Raw genomic sequence first — 16,730 nt, 5'->3', positions numbered from 1 at the left:
CTCCAGCGCCCCCTTCCCAGCCCTATACCTATACCTTTGCGGCTTCCTCTCATGGGGGAGCTGCACCCCAGCAAACAGAGCTGGCTCCTCTTCCCTCTGCAGGGTGGGCACGGGCTGGGAGCTTGAGCCCCCAGGGCGGATCTGGGAACCCCCAGGAACCCACCCATGCAGCGGGGCAGGGTGTAGGTGTTCCTGGGGCATGGAGTCAGGAGCTTGGGGGCCGGGATGTCAATCCTGGCTCAGCCCTCAACTCCCGGGGGACCCCGGGCTGGTCTAAGCTCCCAGAGCCTGGAGCTTTGCTCTGTGTAAAGCTGCTGGTGATGCCAGCCACTCACCGTAGCCCTGAACGAACACAGGGGGCCCTGGAGCCCAGCGCCTGCCTCGGGTCCCCTGCTCCGAGCCTCACGGGGAAGTGGGGATTCTGGGGTGGGGTCCCCACGAGCGAGCAGAAAGGGCTCAGGGTGGTGCCTGGTGAGGCGGGGGTCGGCCCCAGGACCAGCCTCAGTGGACCTGCCCCGTCCGGGGTGGCCAGGGCTGCTGTTGCAGGGAGCTGGCATTTGCACGCGGGTCCCCGCTGGGCCCCAGAGAAGCCCCAGCGATGCCCCCATGTCTCCTTCCCTGACAGCGATCCCCAGTGCAGACCAACAGCTCCTCCGGCAAGACGGCCGGGGCCCCCGCAGGTGCGGTGCCACCACAGCTGCAGATCCACGGCGTGCAGCAGAGCGTCCCCGTCACCCAAGAGGTGCCTGGCCAGGGCGCGCCTCCTGGGCTTGTCTCCATTCAAAGCATCTCAGTAGCGGCTGGGGGCGGGAAGGGGGCGGGAGGATGAGCTGGGACCTTGGCGGCAGGTGCCGTGTGCAGAGCAGGCTGTGGGAGCTGCTTCCTGAACTCCTCTTGGCCCCCTTGGTACCACTGCCCAAGGCTGAGCGGCCCAGCCTTCTGGGGAGCGGGGCGGGAGGGTGGTCAGAGGCACCTGCCCCATCTCTTGGCCAGCAGCTTGAGAGGCAGGGCTGTGCGATTCCAACCATACAAGATGGGGTGGGGGAGCCCAGCCCGTGGGGAAAAATGATAAAGGTCCCCCCACCCCGATCTTCCTCCAAAAAAAGCAGGAGCCCCACCCCAGAGGTCTTCCTGCCCAGCGCCAGAGGCCCCCCCCCCGCCCAAATCCCATACACCCACCCCCAACCCAAAGCAAAGATGGGGGGGGGAGGGACAAGAGCAAAAGCTAACTAAGCCCTGGCATTACCTGCCTGGTTCTTGGCGCACCTGCGGGAGCCCGGAGGCGGGCCCTCCCCTTGCTGAGCATTGGGGGGGGGGGGGGCAGTGATCAATGCCTGAATGAATTTGGAAGGTGCTTGGTTGGTGCCTGGCCCCTGCAGTGAAAGAACTCAAACACACACACACCCGGAATTAGCCAGAGAACCGAGTGGGGTCTCTTGGTTACAAGACTGATGCTGTTGCGGCAAACCCAGGGCCTGGCTGTTGGCGGCTGCGGCGGGGGGGTGGGGTGGGGGGGTGGTGCCTCCCCGCCGCCGCCACTGCTCTCTGACTCGCCTTTCCCTCTGCAGAGGTCTGTGGTCCAGGCCACTCCGCAGGCGCCCAAAGCCGGCCCCGTGCAGCAGCTGACCGTGCAGGGGCTGCAGCCAGTCCACGTGGCTCAGGAGGTGCGTGCCCCTCCCCCCAGCTACCCTAAGGCCAAGTGGGGTTGGTCCGGGGCTGGGGACTGGGGCAGGAGGGATCCAGGTCCCCTGTGGCCCCAGGGAAGGCCAGGCACCCTCCTGGGTGGGGCTCCCAGCTCCACCTCTCTCTCTGGGCTCTTGGCTCCCCTCCCCCCCACAACCCCTTGGCACCTGGCAGCTCAGGGCCAGGTTTTGCTAAGAGAGAGAGGGAGCTTTGGACTGGAACCCTGCAGCTTTCCAGCTTGGCCCTGGTGGGGGGCGTGGGGGGAGGTCCCCCTCCCCTCCCGGAGGCAGCGGGGCGGCAGCGGCGGCGGTGCGGGATCGCTGGTGACCTGCCAGTGTCTCTCGTTTGTCCCCTAGACCTCAGGCAGTCAGTTTCTCGCTAGGAAGGCAGAGCAGCGAGAGCCCCAGCCCACGCCGCCCCGTTACGTGCCGGGCGGCGCCGAGCAGTGGGTGGAGCTGGTGGGCGCGCTGCCCCCGCACCTGCTCCTGCCGCCGCAGAAAGTGGTCCTGGAGCCACTGCCCGGGCTCCCTGCTCGGGGCAGCCCCGACCGGAGGGCCAGCATCCAGAGAGTCCCCCACTTGCTAGTGTTCAGCACGGCCGCCACAGCCCTCAAAGTAGGTGGCCGACGCCCCAGGCCGGGGGTGGGGGGGCGGGCGGGGGCGGGGCGCCAGGCCCTGTGTGCCCCGTAGACGCCCCCTCCGCCCGGCCGGAGGCTCTGGGGGACCCGGCCCTGGCTACCAAAGCCTGAGCTAGGCCCTGGTTTCTGCCCTGCTCACGGGGGAGGGGGGGTGGAGGTAGGGGCCCCCAAGGCCCTGTCAGTCATTTTAGACCCCTCTCCTTCCTAAGCAACCGGGTTCCCGGGCCCCGCCTCGAGGCCCCTGTCAGTCACGCACGCCCCACCCCTAGGATCCAGGCTGTGGCTCTGGGCGGCAACTTTGTCCGTATGCTTGGTTCAGCCCCTGACTGCAGGCTGAAGGACCCTGTCGGGGTCACCCCCCACCCACCCGTCTTGCCCCCTGCTACCCTGACAGAGTCCTGGCCGGCCGGGCCCCTGACCCTCCCTGCCTTGCCCCCCCCCCCCAGGTGCAGCAGCTGCAGCAGGTGTCCGTGCCGCACGTGTATGCCAGCCAGGTGCAGTACGTGGAGGGGGGCGACGCCAGCTACACGGCCAGCGCCATGTGAGTGGGGGAGGGGCGCCTCGAGATCTGCCCAGGACCCTCCCTGGCCCATTTGAAAAATTATCAAAGCTAAAGTAATAGGGAATATTTTTTCTTTTTTAACAAGTTGTTTGTTTATTTGAGAGGCAGAGTTACAGAGAGAGAAAGGGAGAGACAGAGAGAGAGAGGACTTCCATCCACTGGTTCACTCTCCAAATGGCTGCAGTGGCCAGAGCTGGACTGATGGGAAGCCAGGAGCTTCTTCCAGGGCTCCCATGTGGGCACAGGGGCCCAAGGACCTGGGCCATCTTCCACTGCTTTCCCAGGCCACAGCAGAGAGCTAGATCGGAAGTGGAGCAACAGGGACTTGAACCAGCGCCCACATGGGATCTGACACTGCAGGTGGCGACTTTACCTGCTGTGCCGCAGCACTGGCCCCCTAACAGGGAATATTAAATGGTGGAGGAAAAAAATACTGTCACTCCTGCCCCTCCCAACACCCCTACAGGGGACACTGACCCATATGCCCCCCCCAGCCCCCCGAGAGTAGAAATGCATCCGTTCTTTGGTCAGAACTCGTCTCCCCAGCCATCCGTGTCTCAGCACGACCCCTGCTTGTCCAGGTCTCCCACATGAGCGCAGGGCCCAAGCACGTGCAGGACCCCCTGCCCCCCCCACTCCTGCCAAGGCCACGCCACATCCCAGACCCGGTCCAGGCCGGGCTCTGCGGCCACTTTCCTGCCTGGGGTCAGCTGTGTCTAGGAGTCGCCTCTGGTGCTCTTTGCCTGTGTATGAGCTTTGCTGGCCTTGTCCCCGGCTGCCCCTGGAGGACATGGGTCCCAGCACTTGAATTTCAGGGCCAGTGTGCAGCTAAATTTTGGTGCCACCAATTGGTTTCCACAGCTGTCAATCTTCCCACTGACCAATGGACCCAAGCCAGCAGGGGCTAGGGCAGGCTTCCTAACAGGAGGCCAGCCCCCATGGAGCCCTGGGAGATGAGAGGCAGAGTGGAGCCTCGTGCCTGGGCCTGGGTGGCTCCTCAAAGATTGATTGATCGAATGATTTGAAAGGCGGAGATACAGAGAGAAGGACAGAGAGAGAGAGAGGTCCTCCATCCTCTGGTTCACTCCCCAGATGGCTGCAACGGCCAAGGCTGGGCCAGGCTGAAGCCAGGAGCCAGGAGCTTCTTCCAGGTCTCCCACGCAGGTGCAGGGGCCCAAGGACTTGGGCCATCTTCCACTGCTTTCCCAGGCCATAGCAGAGAGCTGGATCCGAAGTGGAGCAGCCGGGACTGGAACCCGTGCCCACATGGGATGCTGGCCCTGCAGCAGTGGCTTAGCCTTCTATGGCACAGCGCCGGCCCCAGCAGGATAATTTCTAGGCGGATCGTATTGTATGGCCCATAGCCTATGAATGATGCCATCAGTATCCAAGTGGCCCTGGCCACAACAGAGGTTCCCCACGTGTCACCTGTGCCAGGGGCCTGGAAAGAGAGAATGAGAAGACCCCTTTATTTTGGGCCAAGTCTTGAAATCGACACATAAGTCTTTTCCCCCATAAGATGTGTTTTTCCTTCATGGGTCTTCAAAAAGCTCGCAGAACATGTTTATTATTTTAAAAATTATGCACATATTTAAAAGTTTTTTGTACCTGGGGCCAGTGCTGTGGTAAAGCCACTACTTACAGTGCCGGCATCCCATATGGGTGCAGGTTCGAGTCCTGGCTGCTCCACTTCCGATCCAGCTCCCTGCTGGTGCACCTAGGAAAAGCAGCAGAAGATGGGCCAAGTCCTTGGGCCCCTGCATCCACGTGGGAGACCCAGAAGAAGCTCCTGGCTCCTGGCTTCAGCCTGGCTCAGTCTTGGTCGTTGGGGCTATTTGGAGAGTGAACCAGTAGATGGAAAATCTCTCTCTCTGCCTCCCAAATATATATATATACATACATATATATATATATATATATATATATATTTAAGTTTTTAGTTTGAGAGGGAGGCGGAGGGAGGGAGGGAGGGAGAGAGAGAGAGAGAGAAAGGTTCCAGCTGCTGGCTTACCCCACAAGTGCTTGCATAGGATCTGGGCTGGGCTGAAGCCAGGAGCTAGGAACCTGATCCAGGCCTCCCACGCGGGTGGCAGGAGCCTAGTTCGGTGTGTGATCACCGCTGCCTTCCAGGGTCTGGGTGGGGCCGGGTGCTGGGGCCTGGCATTTAACCCAGGCACCATGACAAAGGGCAGGGGCACGCCCACTGGCACCCCCAACTGCTAGGCTAAACTCTTAGCCCAAAGTTCTCTCTTTTTTTTTTTTTTTTTGACAGGCAGAGTAGACAGTGAGAGAGAGAGACAGAGAGAAAGGTCTTCCTTTGCCGTTGGTTCACCCTCCAATGGCCGCCGCGGCCAGCGCGCTGCGGCCGGCGCACCACGCTGATCCGATGGCAGGAGCCAGGAGCCAGGTGCTTTTCCTGGTCTCCCATGGGGTGCAGGGCCCAAGCACCTGGGCCATCCTCCACTGCACTCCCTGGCCACAGCAGAGAGCTGGCCTGGAAGAGGGGCAACCGGGACAGAATCCGGCGCCCCGACCGGGACTAGAACCCAGTGTGCCGGCGCCGCTAGGCGGAGGATTAGCCTAGTGAGCCGCGGCCCCGGCCTCTTTTTTAAAAAAAGATTTAGTTAGCTATTTCAAAGTCAAAGTGACCGAGACAGAATAAGAGCAAGATCTTCCCTTTGCTGGTTCACTCCCCAAATGCCTACAGTAGCTGGGCTGGGTTGGCTTGAAGCCAGGAGCCAGGAGCCAGGAGCTCCAGCCTGGGGTCTCCCACTCTCCTGGGCGGCAGGGGCCCAAGTACTTGAGCCCCCACCTGCGGCCTCCCACGGTACACATAGCAGGGAGTTGGAACCCACCCCCTACCCCTCCTAGTGCCCTCCAGCCTCGGGGGCCTCACCTCCTCCAGGAATCCAATCCAAAGAGCCCTCCTGAGCCGGGGACACTGCCCACCGGCGCCACCTGCCACCTTCCAGAAACCCAAAGGGTGAGGCGCCCACGTCCCATAGACGGCAGAGTGCCGGGTTCAAGTCCTGGCTCCCCACTAATGCAGACCTCGGGAGACTGCAGGTGGCCGGCCGCTCAAGCGCTCGGGTCCCTGCCACACCCGTGGGAGACCTGCAGGGCGCTCTGCGCCGGCCCAGCCCTGCTTCTTAAGCGCATTGCTTGGGCAAATCCAGGGAACATGGCCCCCTCCCCCTGCCCCCCTAGAACGCCCCCTGGCCCTGCGGAGGTGCCCCGCCCAGCTCTCATGCCCCCCTGCTCCATGCCCTCTGCTTCTCCCCCCAGCCGCTCCAGCACCTACCCCTACCCCGAGACGCCGCTGTACACGCAGCCGGCCGGCACCAGCTACTACGAGGCGGCGGGCACGGCCGCCCAGGTCAGCACCCCCGCCACCTCCCAGGCCGTGGCCCCCAGCGGCTCTGTGCCCATGTACGTGTCCGGCAGCCAGGTCGTCGCCAGCTCCGCGAGCAGCAGCGGGTCTGGCGGTGGCAGTGGCGGGGGCGGAGGCAGCAGCGGCGGTGGAGGTGGGGGCGGCGGCGGCGGGGGTGGCAGCGGCGCCGGGGCTGGTGGTGGCGGAGGCGGAAGCGGCGGCGGCGGAGCAGGCACCTACGTGATCCAAGGCGGCTACGTGCTGGGCAGCGCCAGCCAGTCTTACTCCCACACCACCCGTGCCTCGCCAGCCACGGTGAGTGCCTGGGGCGGGCCCCAGCTGGGCGGGAAGGCGGTGGGGCCCGAGCACCGCGCAGAAGCAGGGAGCTGGGTCCGAATCAGAGCCCCTAGGAGTCACCCTGGGACTCCAACGTGGCTTTTCATGCAGATTTCGTGTCTAGATAGCCGTGCAAGGCGAGTGGCAATGGAATCGGACAGTGTAGTTCTAGAAGGTTCCGTGGGCTCTGGTTTCTGGGGAGCAGTGAGATCTGACGGGAGGAGATGGAGGGCGGGCAGCCACAAGCGCTCAGGACGCAGATGCGGATGCGGAAGCGGTCCCGAGCGCCCCCCCCCCCCGTGTCCCCGCGTCCCCAGGTACAGTGGCTGCTGGACAACTATGAGACGGCCGAGGGCGTGAGCCTGCCACGGAGCACCCTCTACTGCCACTACCTGCTGCACTGCCAGGAGCAGAAGCTGGAGCCGGTCAACGCCGCCTCCTTCGGCAAGCTCATCCGCTCGGTCTTCATGGGGCTGCGCACGCGGAGACTCGGCACCAGGTGGGGCCCCCCGCCCCGCGCTCACTCTTCCACCTGCCCCGGGCCTTTGCACTGCCCGTCCCGCTTCCGGTTTCCCCCTCGGCGTTTAGTACCCCCCAGCGTGCCGTCTAGGGTGACCTTGGCGGTGGGGGGGGGTACACACACGGCAGGAGGCATCTCTGGAACCCACCCCTCTTCCTCTCTGCCGCGCCTCGCCGGGATCCAGTCCATTCATTCATTCATTCATTCAAGCAAAGTGCCAGACCAGTGAGCATCAGTTTCCTCACTGGTGCCAGGGTCACGCCCTCCCTGTTCTCCCAGCGCTGGGGGAAGGGCACTGGAGCAGGGAGGGGTCTCTGTTCACCCCCGGGGAAGGTGCCAGCCCGGCGGTCACACCCACCTCCCTCCCAGGGGCAACTCCAAGTACCACTACTACGGCCTGCGCATCAAAGCCAGCTCGCCCCTGCTGCGGCTCATGGAGGACCAGCAACACATGGCCATGCGCGGCCAGCCCTTCTCCCAGAAGCAGAGGTGAGAGGGGGCGGGGCCAGGTAGGGGCGGGGCCTCCTTCCCCAAGGCCCCGCCCCCACACCGACCGCCTGGCCCCGCCCCCGCAGGCTCAAGCCTATCCAGAAGATGGAGGGTATGACGAACGGCGTGGCCACGGGGCAGCCCCAGGCTGCCGGGCTGGCGGACATCAGCGCCCAGGTCCAGCAGTACCAGCAGTTCCTGGGTGAGCTGCCTCAGGCATGAGCAGGCGGGGGCGGAGCCGGGCCATGGTGACCTCCCTCTCCCCCGCCCCCGCAGCCCCGCCCACCGGCAGGTGCATCCTAGACATCAGCCAGCGATGTAACTGGGGCGGGACTCCCAGAGAGGGCCTCCGGCAGCCCCTGGGGTTAGAGCCCCCACAGGAAGGCAGGTGTGGGGCGTTGGGGTACCCGGTGTTTGTAGGGTCCAGGCAGCATCGCCCTTTGTGAGCGGCTGTGGCTCACTGCCCCGCCCGCGCCAACCCTGGGGCTCTCAGGCTGCACGCTTGTGTCTGTCAAGTCCTGAGACACCCCCCGCCCCCGCATCCCTTGGTGGGAGTATGGAGCTGCCATGGTGGGATGTCGCGGGAAGGCCCTGGGGGAACGCGCAGGTGGGGCTGGGGGTAAGTGGGTCTCCTGCTGCCCCCCCCAGATGCCTCGAGGACGCTCCCCGACTTCGCAGAGCTGGAGCTGCAGGGCAAAGCGCTGCCCGAGGGCGTGGGGCCCGGGGACATCAAGGCCTTCCAGCTGCTGTACCGGGAGCACTGCGAGGTAAGGGGCTGGGCCGGGCCCGGGCGCACGGGAGGCCCTGCCCTGCCGCGGCCCGCGCCCCTGAGCCTCCGGCCTCCCCGCAGGCCATCGTGGACGTCATGGTGAACCTGCAGTTCACGCTGGTGGAGACGCTGTGGAAGACCTTCTGGCGGTACAACCTCAGCCAGCCCAGCGAGGCGCCGCCGCTGGCCGTGTGAGTGCCGGGCGGCGGGGCTGCGGGGCAGCGGGGCGGGGGTCACGGGGGCCTGCGTGCACGTGTGACCCGGGCTGCCGTGGCTGGACTGGGGGCCCGCAGGCATGACGAGGCCGAGAAGCGGCTGCCCAAGGCCAGCCTGGTGCTGCTGTCCAAGTTCGAGCCCGTGCTGCAGTGGACCAAGCGCTGTGACAACGTGCTCTACCAGGGCCTGGTGGAGATCCTCATCCCGGACGTGCTGCGGCCCATCCCCAGTGAGCGCCGGTCCCGCCCTGCCCCGCCCACCCAGTGCTGCGGTCCCGCCCCGCCCACCCCACTCTTGCAGCCCACCCCTAGTGAGCACCCGCCCCGGCCCGGCCCCGCCCACCCAGTGCTCTGGCCGCACCTCCAGCCCCGCCCACCCCCAGTGAGTGCCCCGCCCCCGCATCGCCACCTCCACCCCGCCCCGCCTTGCCCACAGGTGCCTTGACCCAAGCCATCCGGAATTTCGCCAAGAGCCTGGAGAGCTGGCTCACCCACGCCATGGTGAACATCCCGGAGGAGATGCTGCGGGTGAAGGTGCGGGGGCGCCCTGAGGTCGGGCCCCGCTCCCAGGGTGCTGGGGCGGCCGCTTACCCCTGCCCCGTGCCTGCCCCGGAGAGAAAATGCAACCCGACTGCAAGGCGGCCTCGCTAGGACGGGCTGGCCGCGTGCGGACGCAGGCTCCAGGCTGTGGGCGAGGACGCCCGCCTGCCGCACGGCTGCCCCGTGGCTGCCTGGGCGCGGAGCGGGGAGCCGGGGTCAGCAGCCCGGCCTCGCCCATACGGGCCCAGGCGCCCGGGGCCGGCGAGTCGGAGGCGCGGAGCCCGGAGGGAGCTCTGGGCACGGCTCCTGTGCTCAGGTGTCCGCTCCGCTTGCGCTCCCTGAGCACCTACTGTATACATGCCCGGCGGGGTTCTCCGGGCCCCGCGGTGACCTTGCAGTAAAGTCCGTGCCAGCGCCGGCCAGGGCACGGTAAAGCTGCCCCTGGGTGGGACCCGCCGCGCTCAGACCCCCATCTAGAAAGGGGGAGGGGGCTTCGCGGAAGCCCTGACCCCGGCCCTGCACGCAGGTGGCGGCGGCCGGCGCCTTCGCGCAGACGCTGCGGCGCTACACGTCACTCAACCACCTGGCGCAGGCGGCGCGCGCCGTGCTGCAGAACACGGCCCAGATCAACCAGATGCTGAGCGACCTCAACCGCGTGGACTTCGCCAACGTGCAGGTGGGGTGGGCGGGGCGGGGGGCCGGTCCGGGGGCGGGGCGGGACGGGGCGGCTGAGACCCGGGTGCGCCCGCCCGCTGTGCCGCAGGAGCAGGCCTCGTGGGTGTGCCGCTGCGAGGACCGCGTGGTGCAGCGCCTGGAGCAGGACTTCAAGGTGACGCTGCAGCAGCAGAACTCGCTGGAGCAGTGGGCGGCCTGGCTGGACGGCGTGGTGAGCCAGGTGCTCAAGCCCTACCAGGGCAGCGCCGGCTTCCCCAAGGCGGCCAAGCTCTTCCTCCTCAAGTGGTCCTTCTACAGGTGCGCGCCGGCGGGGCGGGGCGGGGCGGGGCGGGACCACGCCCCCTGGGCGGGGCGGCCGCTGCCGCCTCTCCGGGGCTCAGCCGCGCCGCGCCTCTGTCCGGCCCCCAGCTCCATGGTGATCCGGGACCTGACCCTGCGCAGCGCCGCCAGCTTCGGCTCCTTCCACCTCATCCGGCTGCTCTACGACGAGTACATGTACTACCTGATCGAGCACCGCGTGGCCCAGGCCAAGGGCGAGACCCCCATCGCCGTCATGGGCGAGGTGCGCGCGGCGGGGCGCGGGGGGCGCGGGCGGGCCGCGGGCCGGCGGGCCCCTCACCTCCGTCTCCCGCCCCCCGCAGTTCGCCAACCTGACCACAGCGCTGAACCCCCTGGACGCGGACAAAGGTGAGCAGAGCGGGGCGCGGGCGGGGTGGCAGGTGCGGGGCTGGGGGTAGGGGGTGCCCCGCGCCCGCTGAGCCGCGCCCGCCCCCTGTGCCCAGACGAGGAGGAGGAGGAGGAGGAGGACAGCGAGGACGAGCTGCCGCAGGACATCTCGCTGGCGGCCGGCGGCCAGTCGCCCGCGCTCGGCCCCGAGGCCCTGCAGCCGCCCGCCAAGCTGGCTCGGACTGACACGCGCGGCCTGTTCGTGCCGGCGCTGCCCTCCAGCTAAGCCCCCCTCCACGCCAGGGCCCCCCCACCGCTCCTGGGGGGCCCAGCCCCCTCCCCCCACCCCAGGGCCGGCACAATCACAGGGCCGGGCGGGGCCGCAGCTGCAAACCGACACAGAAGACGAGACAGTGCCTTAGGAACCGCCGCCGTGCCCGGGTGCCCCCAAGGCCGCAGCACCCCCTTCGCCCCGGGGGCAGGCTGGCAGGCCCCCTCCCCCAGGACCCGTTAACTTATTCTGCTCGCTGGCTTTGCACAGCTCGCCCTGGGCCCCACCCCGGCCCTGGGCGTGCGTAGGTGGGCGTCACAGCCCCCCCATTGCCGCCGGCAGCCGCAGCCCCCTCCCCCCCCCCGCAGCGACCCCACCGCTTCCCCCTTCTCGGCATAAGTGCAATTAAAGCCGTGGGCACTGCGGCGTCTCCAGAGCCGGGCCCGGTCCCCGGGGGCTGGTGGGAGGGGGTCCCCCGGCCTCTGGCTTCCAAAGAGCGGCTGTTGGGGGGCTCAGAGGGGCCCGTGCCCCCACCCCACCCCGCGCTCCGCACCCCGCGGTCGCTGCTTTGTATCGGAACCTGCCCCGCCCCCGCCCGCGCCCCCTCCCCAGCCGTGACTAGTGTGTGAGTGGTCGTGAGCGCCCCCCAGCGGAGCCGGTAACTTGGATTGTCTTTCCAACCATCATGGCCTTATCTGTCCCAGTTTTCTTCGTGTTTTCAACCCGTGAGGTCGATGTTTATGGAAAAAAAAAAAAAAAAACGAGAAAAAAAAAAAAAAAACCAGAAACGAAGGGAACCGTGCCGTGTCGTGTCAGCCGCTTGTGCGGGCGCCCGTGGGCCCCGTGCGGGGTCCCCCGCCGCGCGTGCCCGTGCGCCGCGCCCAGCTGTTTTCTACGTTTTGTAGCCTTTCTAAAGACAATAAACTCCACGTGACATTTGCCTTCTGCTGCCGAGCCCTCAGCGGGCAGGGGCTGCAACATTTATTACACGGAGAGGACCAAGCGGGAGGGCGCGCGCCGCTCCGGGCAGGGGGCAGGGTCGCGCGCGGCTCCGGGGCAGGGCGCCCTCCCCGGGCCCCTCCCCCACTTAAATAGGCATAAATAACGAGCGTCCAGACTGCAGGCGCCGCCCCCTCCCGCAAGGCCGGCGGCCGGGCGGCGCCGCGGAGGTAGTTGGAGGCAGTGTCGTGTCCGTGTCCGTGTCCGTGTCGGGGGCGGCCGCCGGCCCTCCTCACAGCACGATCCACGTGTACCGCTCGCTGTCCGCCAGCACCTTCAGCGAGCACCCTGCGGGGACCCGGCGTGTTCAGGACAAGGTGCTGTGCGGCCCGGCCCGCCCGGACATGATGGCCACGCCCCCAGCCGGCCCCGCCCCCACCACGCCCAGGCCGCTGCCCCGCCCCGCGGCCACCTTTGTGCAGCGCCTCGTTGGTCATCCGGTTCACGTAGCGGCCGCTGCTCTCGGGCACCAGCCACTTCATGACCATGTCCACGCAGCTCTTGCGGTAGGAGCTCCACACGCTGCCGCTGCGGGGCGCGGACGGGGGTGGGGGTGGGGCACCGGGAGTGAGCGGCTGGGGGCGGGGCCCAGCGCCCGGCCCCACCCCGCCCGGCCCCGCCCCTCACCTCGTCTGCCCCTTGACCTCGGTGAGGCCGCCCACGCTCACGGTCTCGAAGATGCCGGTGTTCAGGTCCCAGGCCACCTTGAGGCTGGTGTGATAGGTCTTCGGTCTGCAGCGGGAGCAGACGGGGCGTTGGGGGGCAGGGAGGGGACCCGGGCGCGCCCCGCCCCGGCCAGGGTCCCCCCGCTCACCGCAGCTGGCCCTCCTCGCTGGGGGCCGGGAAGGCCAGCAGCAGCAGGCCGATGTTGATGAGCACCTGGCTGGTCTCCGGGCAGACCTGGGGGGAGGGAGCGTGAGGCGGGGGCGGGGCCAGCGCGGGGCGGGGCCTGCGCGGGGGCGGCGCCCACCTCCAGAATGACGATGTCGTAGTCGCTGAAGGAGCAGAACTGGTGGCCCCAGGTGGCGTCGTGGCGGATGACCTCGTTGATGACGTACTCGAAGTCCAGCGTCAGCTGCTCCACCGTCAGGTACTGGCCCTGGGTGCGGCGAGGGGGCACGCGAGGGGCTCAGGCCTCTGCCCCGCCCCGCCCCCCCAGTGGGCCCTGCAGCTCCCCCCGCACCCACCTGGACGGCTGTCCGCTCCCGCATGGGCCGCAGGTTGCGGCCGCGCAGGTCAGTCACCACGAAGGGCAGCGAGATCTTGTCGTCTTCGAACCCTGGAGCAGCGGGCGGAGGTGGGCGGGCGTTAAGGGGCGCAGGGGACCCAGGCCCCGCCCCCACCGCAGCTCACCATCTGACCACACCTCCTCTCGCCACTGTCTCCTGGCCCCGCCCCACAGGTCCCCCCACACCAGCTCTGGGTCCTGCCCCCACTGGCCAACCCTCTCGCAGGCCCCACCCCCGCAGGCCCCAGCTCACCGTCCCCGGGCTCGGGCCCCTCACTGGACCCCAGCACGTAGTACAGCTTGGTGTAGTTGACGTAGCCGGGCTCCGGGGCCGGAGCCTGGGCCGCGGGCGGGCTGTCCCGGGCGCCCGCTGCCGCCGCCCCCGCACATGGGGCGGGGGGCTCAGATGGGAGGCGGCAGCGGCTGCCCGAGGGTCCTGGGCTGGGGGGCGGCCGGGTCTCCTCAGAGGCGCCCCCCTTGGCCTCCCTGGCCCTGCGAAAGATGTCGGCCACAAACTCCTTGGCTTTGGCCATGGCCGGCGAGGACTCGGGGGCCCCGCAGGGCCGGGCGGGGGCGGCCTCAGGACAGGGGCTGGGGGCGGAGGGGGGCGCCTCTGGGCTCCGGGGTCCCGGGGAGCTGGGAGTGGCTGGGGGGCAGGCTGTGTGGTCGTAGAGGACTTGGCAGAAGTCGCTGTCACCTGCAGCGGGGGAGACGGGGGAGTGGTCAGTGGGATGCTCCCTGGAGCCCCTGACCCAAGGGACCCCCGCCCCCCAGGGAGAGAACACAGCCCAGGGCGAGCTGATGCCGCCCGAGCAGTGCGGGCGGGGGGCTCCCGGCTCCCAGTGGCCCTGGCCCCTGGCACATCTTCGGGCCGCCCCTCAGGTCACTGAAGGCTGCCCTGGGGAGTGTCCTACTGGGTCTCCAACGGGCACCTTTCTTAGGGCACGGAGTTCTTGTTGCCCGAAAGGTGCCCGAGTCCCGATCGCCATCAGCCCCGCATCTGCGCATGTCTGTGCGCTGGGGTGGGGGCACGGCCCCCCAACTCCCCGACCCCTGGGTGCTGGTCCCACACAGGCCGCTGCACAAACGGTGCACGACACCTGGACTTCAAACTGGTTCCCGCGCCAACACCCACTTTCCCATTCCATTTTGCACAGCCCGAGGGTCGCGTGCTGGCTGCACCCCGATGCTGGCGTCAAGCCTCTGCAGCAGGCGACTCGGGGCCAGGGGCCTGTGGCTGCCGGGGGGGCGGGGGGCGGGGGGGCCTACCGGGCGCATGCACGGAGACGGCGCAGGCCACCAGGGAGTAGCTGGTGTTGAGCAGCACCACCTGGTCTTTCTTGAGCTGGAAGGCGGGCTGGAAGGTGGGGAAGGGGTACACCACCTGGTACTTGGTGTGCAGCATGAAGCCGTGCCGCAGGCACTGCGCGCCCGGGTCGCCTGCAGCAACACACGGCACGGAGCTCACTTGCCGCCCCCCGCCGGGGCCCGGCCGCAGGAGCCCCCGCCCGGCCCCCGCCCTCACCTGGGTGCGCCCGGCTGGCGTCCTGGCAGGCGGCGCAGCGGCCCGGCGGCGGCACTGCCACGGTGCTGATGTAGATGTCCCGGTGGTTCTCGTCGCTCATCATCATCATGTTCATGAGCATGCCGTTGGCTGAGCGGGTGCTGGGGGCGGCACACCCTCAGCCTCCGCCCCCCGGGCCCGCCCAGCCACGGCCTCCACCCTCCGCCCCCAATCTCATTGGCAGAGCACACCCTCAGCTCTGCCCCCGGGCTCGAGTCTCATTGGCCGAGCGGGCGCGGGGGGCGGACACACCCTCAGTCTCCGCCCCCTGCCCCCAGTCTCACTTGAAGCCGAAGACGATGACCTTGGAGGCGTCACTGGGCCACTCGCACACGGTCAGGTACAGGTCGCTATAGATCTCCTCGTCCTGGAAGAGCCGCACCTGCCGCACCTGGGTGGCGCGGTCAGGGTCAGGGTCAGGGTCAGGGTGGGCGCGGGCGGGCGGGCGGGCGGGGCGGACCCGGCCCCGCGTACCAGCTTGAGCTTGCTGTGCACGTTGAACTCCCACCAGTACAGGTGGTAGATGTAGAAGGAGAAGTCGTCGTCGCCGCTGCTGCTGGTGTAGGACAGCACGTAGCGGCCGCACTTGGAGAAGCCCAGGAAGATGTGGCTGCGGGCGGGGCGGGGCCGGGCGGGTCAGCCAGAACCCCAGAACCCCGGCCCACCCCCCCGCCCCACCCCCGCCCTGCTCACCCCGCGTAGAGGAAATCCTCGTCCACGATGTTCTTGAGCGACACGCAGACCCTGGGCGGGAGCTTCCGGAACAGGCGAGGGGACAGCTGCCCGCTGATCTAGGGGAGGGGCCGGCTGGGGTGGCTCAGGGCACGGCCGGGCCGGCCCTGGGGAGACACGGCAGCCACCCGCCCGCGGCCACCCTTCTCCCGTCCTGCCTGGGGGGCTGAGTCTCGCTGTGCAGGCTGATGGCGGAGGCAAAGATCTGCCTTCCAGAGCCCCCAGTCTGACGGTGGAGGCAAAGCCCTGCCTTCCAGAGCCCCCAGTCTAATGGCAGAGGCAATCCCTGCCTTTGAGAGCCCCCAGTCTAATGGCAGAGGCAAAAACCTGCCTTCCAGAGTGCCCAGTCTGATGGCAGAGGCAAGGCCATGCCTTCCAGAGCCCCCAGTCTGAGAGCAGAGGCAAGGCCCTGCCTTCAAGAGCCCCCAGTCTGATGGCAGAGGCAAAGCCCTGCCTTCAAGAGCCCCCAGTCTGATGGCGGAGGCAAGGCCCTAGCTGCTGGGAGAGCCAGCTCTGCCCTCAAGGAGCCCTCAGTCCGATGGAGGAAGTGGCCAGGCTGGCCGAGGTCCCTGGTGGATAGGACGGGAGTGCTCCCAGGCCTATCCCGGAGGGTGGGGGGGCGCCTGGAGCGGGGGGCGGGGCTCACCCTGCCCTGGGAGCTCCCAGACAGAAAGTGGGGAGCAGCAGCCGCGGCCCACTGGCCAGGACACTCCCATCTCTGTCCTCAGGGAACGGGGAGGGAAGACACAAACCCCTCACATCCACACCCTGCGGCCCCGGCCCAGAGCGCGCACTCCTGGGAGTTTCCAGTCCGATGGGGGAGGCAGCCCCTGCTCTGAGGGCGGAAGCCCAGCCCCAATCGGGGGACTCTGGGACAGGAGACCGGGGACCCCACGCCCCTAAGAGCTCCCGAGCCCCGAAGCCCAAAGCCGGGGGAGGGGGCGAGTGGGCTCCACGCGCGGCTCTGAAAAATCGGGCGGGCCCTGGGCGCTCCCGCGGCCTCAGAGGTCCCCGCACTCCAAGCCCCCGGCCCGGGTCCCCGCCCCCAGCTGCCTCAGCCTCCCGCCACCCGAGCCCCTTCCCCGGGGCCCCGCCCAGGCCCCTTCCCCGTACCCCGCCCCCAGCCCCCTCCACCCAAACCCCCGCCGCCCCGATCCGAGCCCCGTCCCCGGGGCCTCGCCCAGCCCCCTCCTCAGAGCCCCCACCGGGGCCCCGCCCCCAGCCCGCACCCCGCGGACGCCCTCCCTCCCTCCGCCTCCCGCCTCCCTCCGCTGAGGCGCCCGCCTCCCGGGCTCCCGGCCTCACCTTGACCCGCTCCAGCTGCTTGAGGACGTGTTCCCGCCGTCGCCCCGTTGCGCGCTTGCCCCCGGCTCCCCCAGGGCCGCCGCCGCCGCTCCCGGCCCCGCTGTTCCGCTCCGATTTCGAGCTGGGCGCCATTTTCACCCCCTCCCTCCACTTCCGGAGCAACCGGCCC

General features: G+C 68.3%; 2 protein-coding genes across 6 annotated transcripts in view; one reads left to right on the top strand and one right to left on the bottom strand.

The window, feature by feature from the left end:
* Positions 1-11,674, top strand: part of RFX1 (regulatory factor X1) — a 23,047-nt gene extending 11,373 nt beyond the window's left edge. For 4 of the 5 annotated variants that reach the window (XM_070058881.1, XM_070058880.1, XM_070058878.1 and 1 more), the window contains 17 exons: positions 626-742; positions 1,569-1,664; positions 2,040-2,297; positions 2,767-2,861; positions 6,168-6,567; positions 6,906-7,087; positions 7,478-7,597; positions 7,684-7,799; positions 8,246-8,364; positions 8,448-8,557; positions 8,660-8,811; positions 9,018-9,115; positions 9,648-9,797; positions 9,885-10,093; positions 10,205-10,358; positions 10,438-10,483; positions 10,579-11,674. In XM_070058881.1, the coding sequence (XP_069914982.1) occupies positions 626-742; positions 1,569-1,664; positions 2,040-2,297; positions 2,767-2,861; positions 6,168-6,567; positions 6,906-7,087; positions 7,478-7,597; positions 7,684-7,799; positions 8,246-8,364; positions 8,448-8,557; positions 8,660-8,811; positions 9,018-9,115; positions 9,648-9,797; positions 9,885-10,093; positions 10,205-10,358; positions 10,438-10,483; positions 10,579-10,748 (2,592 nt within the window). In that variant the 3' untranslated portion in view covers positions 10,749-11,674. The remainder of the gene's footprint in view (positions 1-625; positions 743-1,568; positions 1,665-2,039; positions 2,298-2,766; positions 2,862-6,167; positions 6,568-6,905; positions 7,088-7,477; positions 7,598-7,683; positions 7,800-8,245; positions 8,365-8,447; positions 8,558-8,659; positions 8,812-9,017; positions 9,116-9,647; positions 9,798-9,884; positions 10,094-10,204; positions 10,359-10,437; positions 10,484-10,578) is intronic. The other variant, XM_070058879.1, reaches the window with a different exon arrangement.
* On the bottom strand, positions 11,670-16,730 carry DCAF15 (DDB1 and CUL4 associated factor 15). The gene is made up of 13 exons (XM_070058885.1): positions 16,562-16,730; positions 15,218-15,315; positions 14,999-15,134; positions 14,809-14,915; positions 14,486-14,625; positions 14,230-14,400; positions 13,214-13,657; positions 12,920-13,011; positions 12,703-12,831; positions 12,547-12,632; positions 12,360-12,464; positions 12,145-12,260; positions 11,670-12,020 (listed from the first exon to the last, which is right to left on the bottom strand). The coding sequence occupies exons 1-13, from the start codon at positions 16,691-16,693 to the stop codon at positions 11,965-11,967; spliced, it is 1,812 nt and encodes a 603-aa protein (XP_069914986.1). The 5' UTR covers positions 16,694-16,730; the 3' UTR covers positions 11,670-11,964.

The sequence above is a fragment of the Oryctolagus cuniculus genome, chromosome 16 (assembly GCF_964237555.1).
Source record: "Oryctolagus cuniculus chromosome 16, mOryCun1.1, whole genome shotgun sequence".
NCBI classification, from domain to species: Eukaryota; Metazoa; Chordata; class Mammalia; order Lagomorpha; family Leporidae; genus Oryctolagus; species Oryctolagus cuniculus.
The sequence above is the reverse complement of the archived record's forward strand: the minus strand, read 5'-3'. Positions and strand labels throughout refer to the sequence as shown.

Excerpts from the sequence above, each read along its gene's own strand:
- DCAF15 (XM_070058885.1), bottom strand. The coding sequence starts at position 16,693 with ATGGCGCCCAGCTCGAAATCGGAGCGGAACAGCGGGGCCGGGAGCGGC. Across the intron at positions 12,465-12,546 it reads AGCGAGGAGGGCCAGCTGCG|ACCGAAGACCTATCACACCA; the intron begins GTGAGCGGGGGG and ends CTCCCGCTGCAG. Across the intron at positions 12,021-12,144 it reads CAACGAGGCGCTGCACAAAG|GGTGCTCGCTGAAGGTGCTG; the intron begins GTGGCCGCGGGG and ends GGGTCCCCGCAG.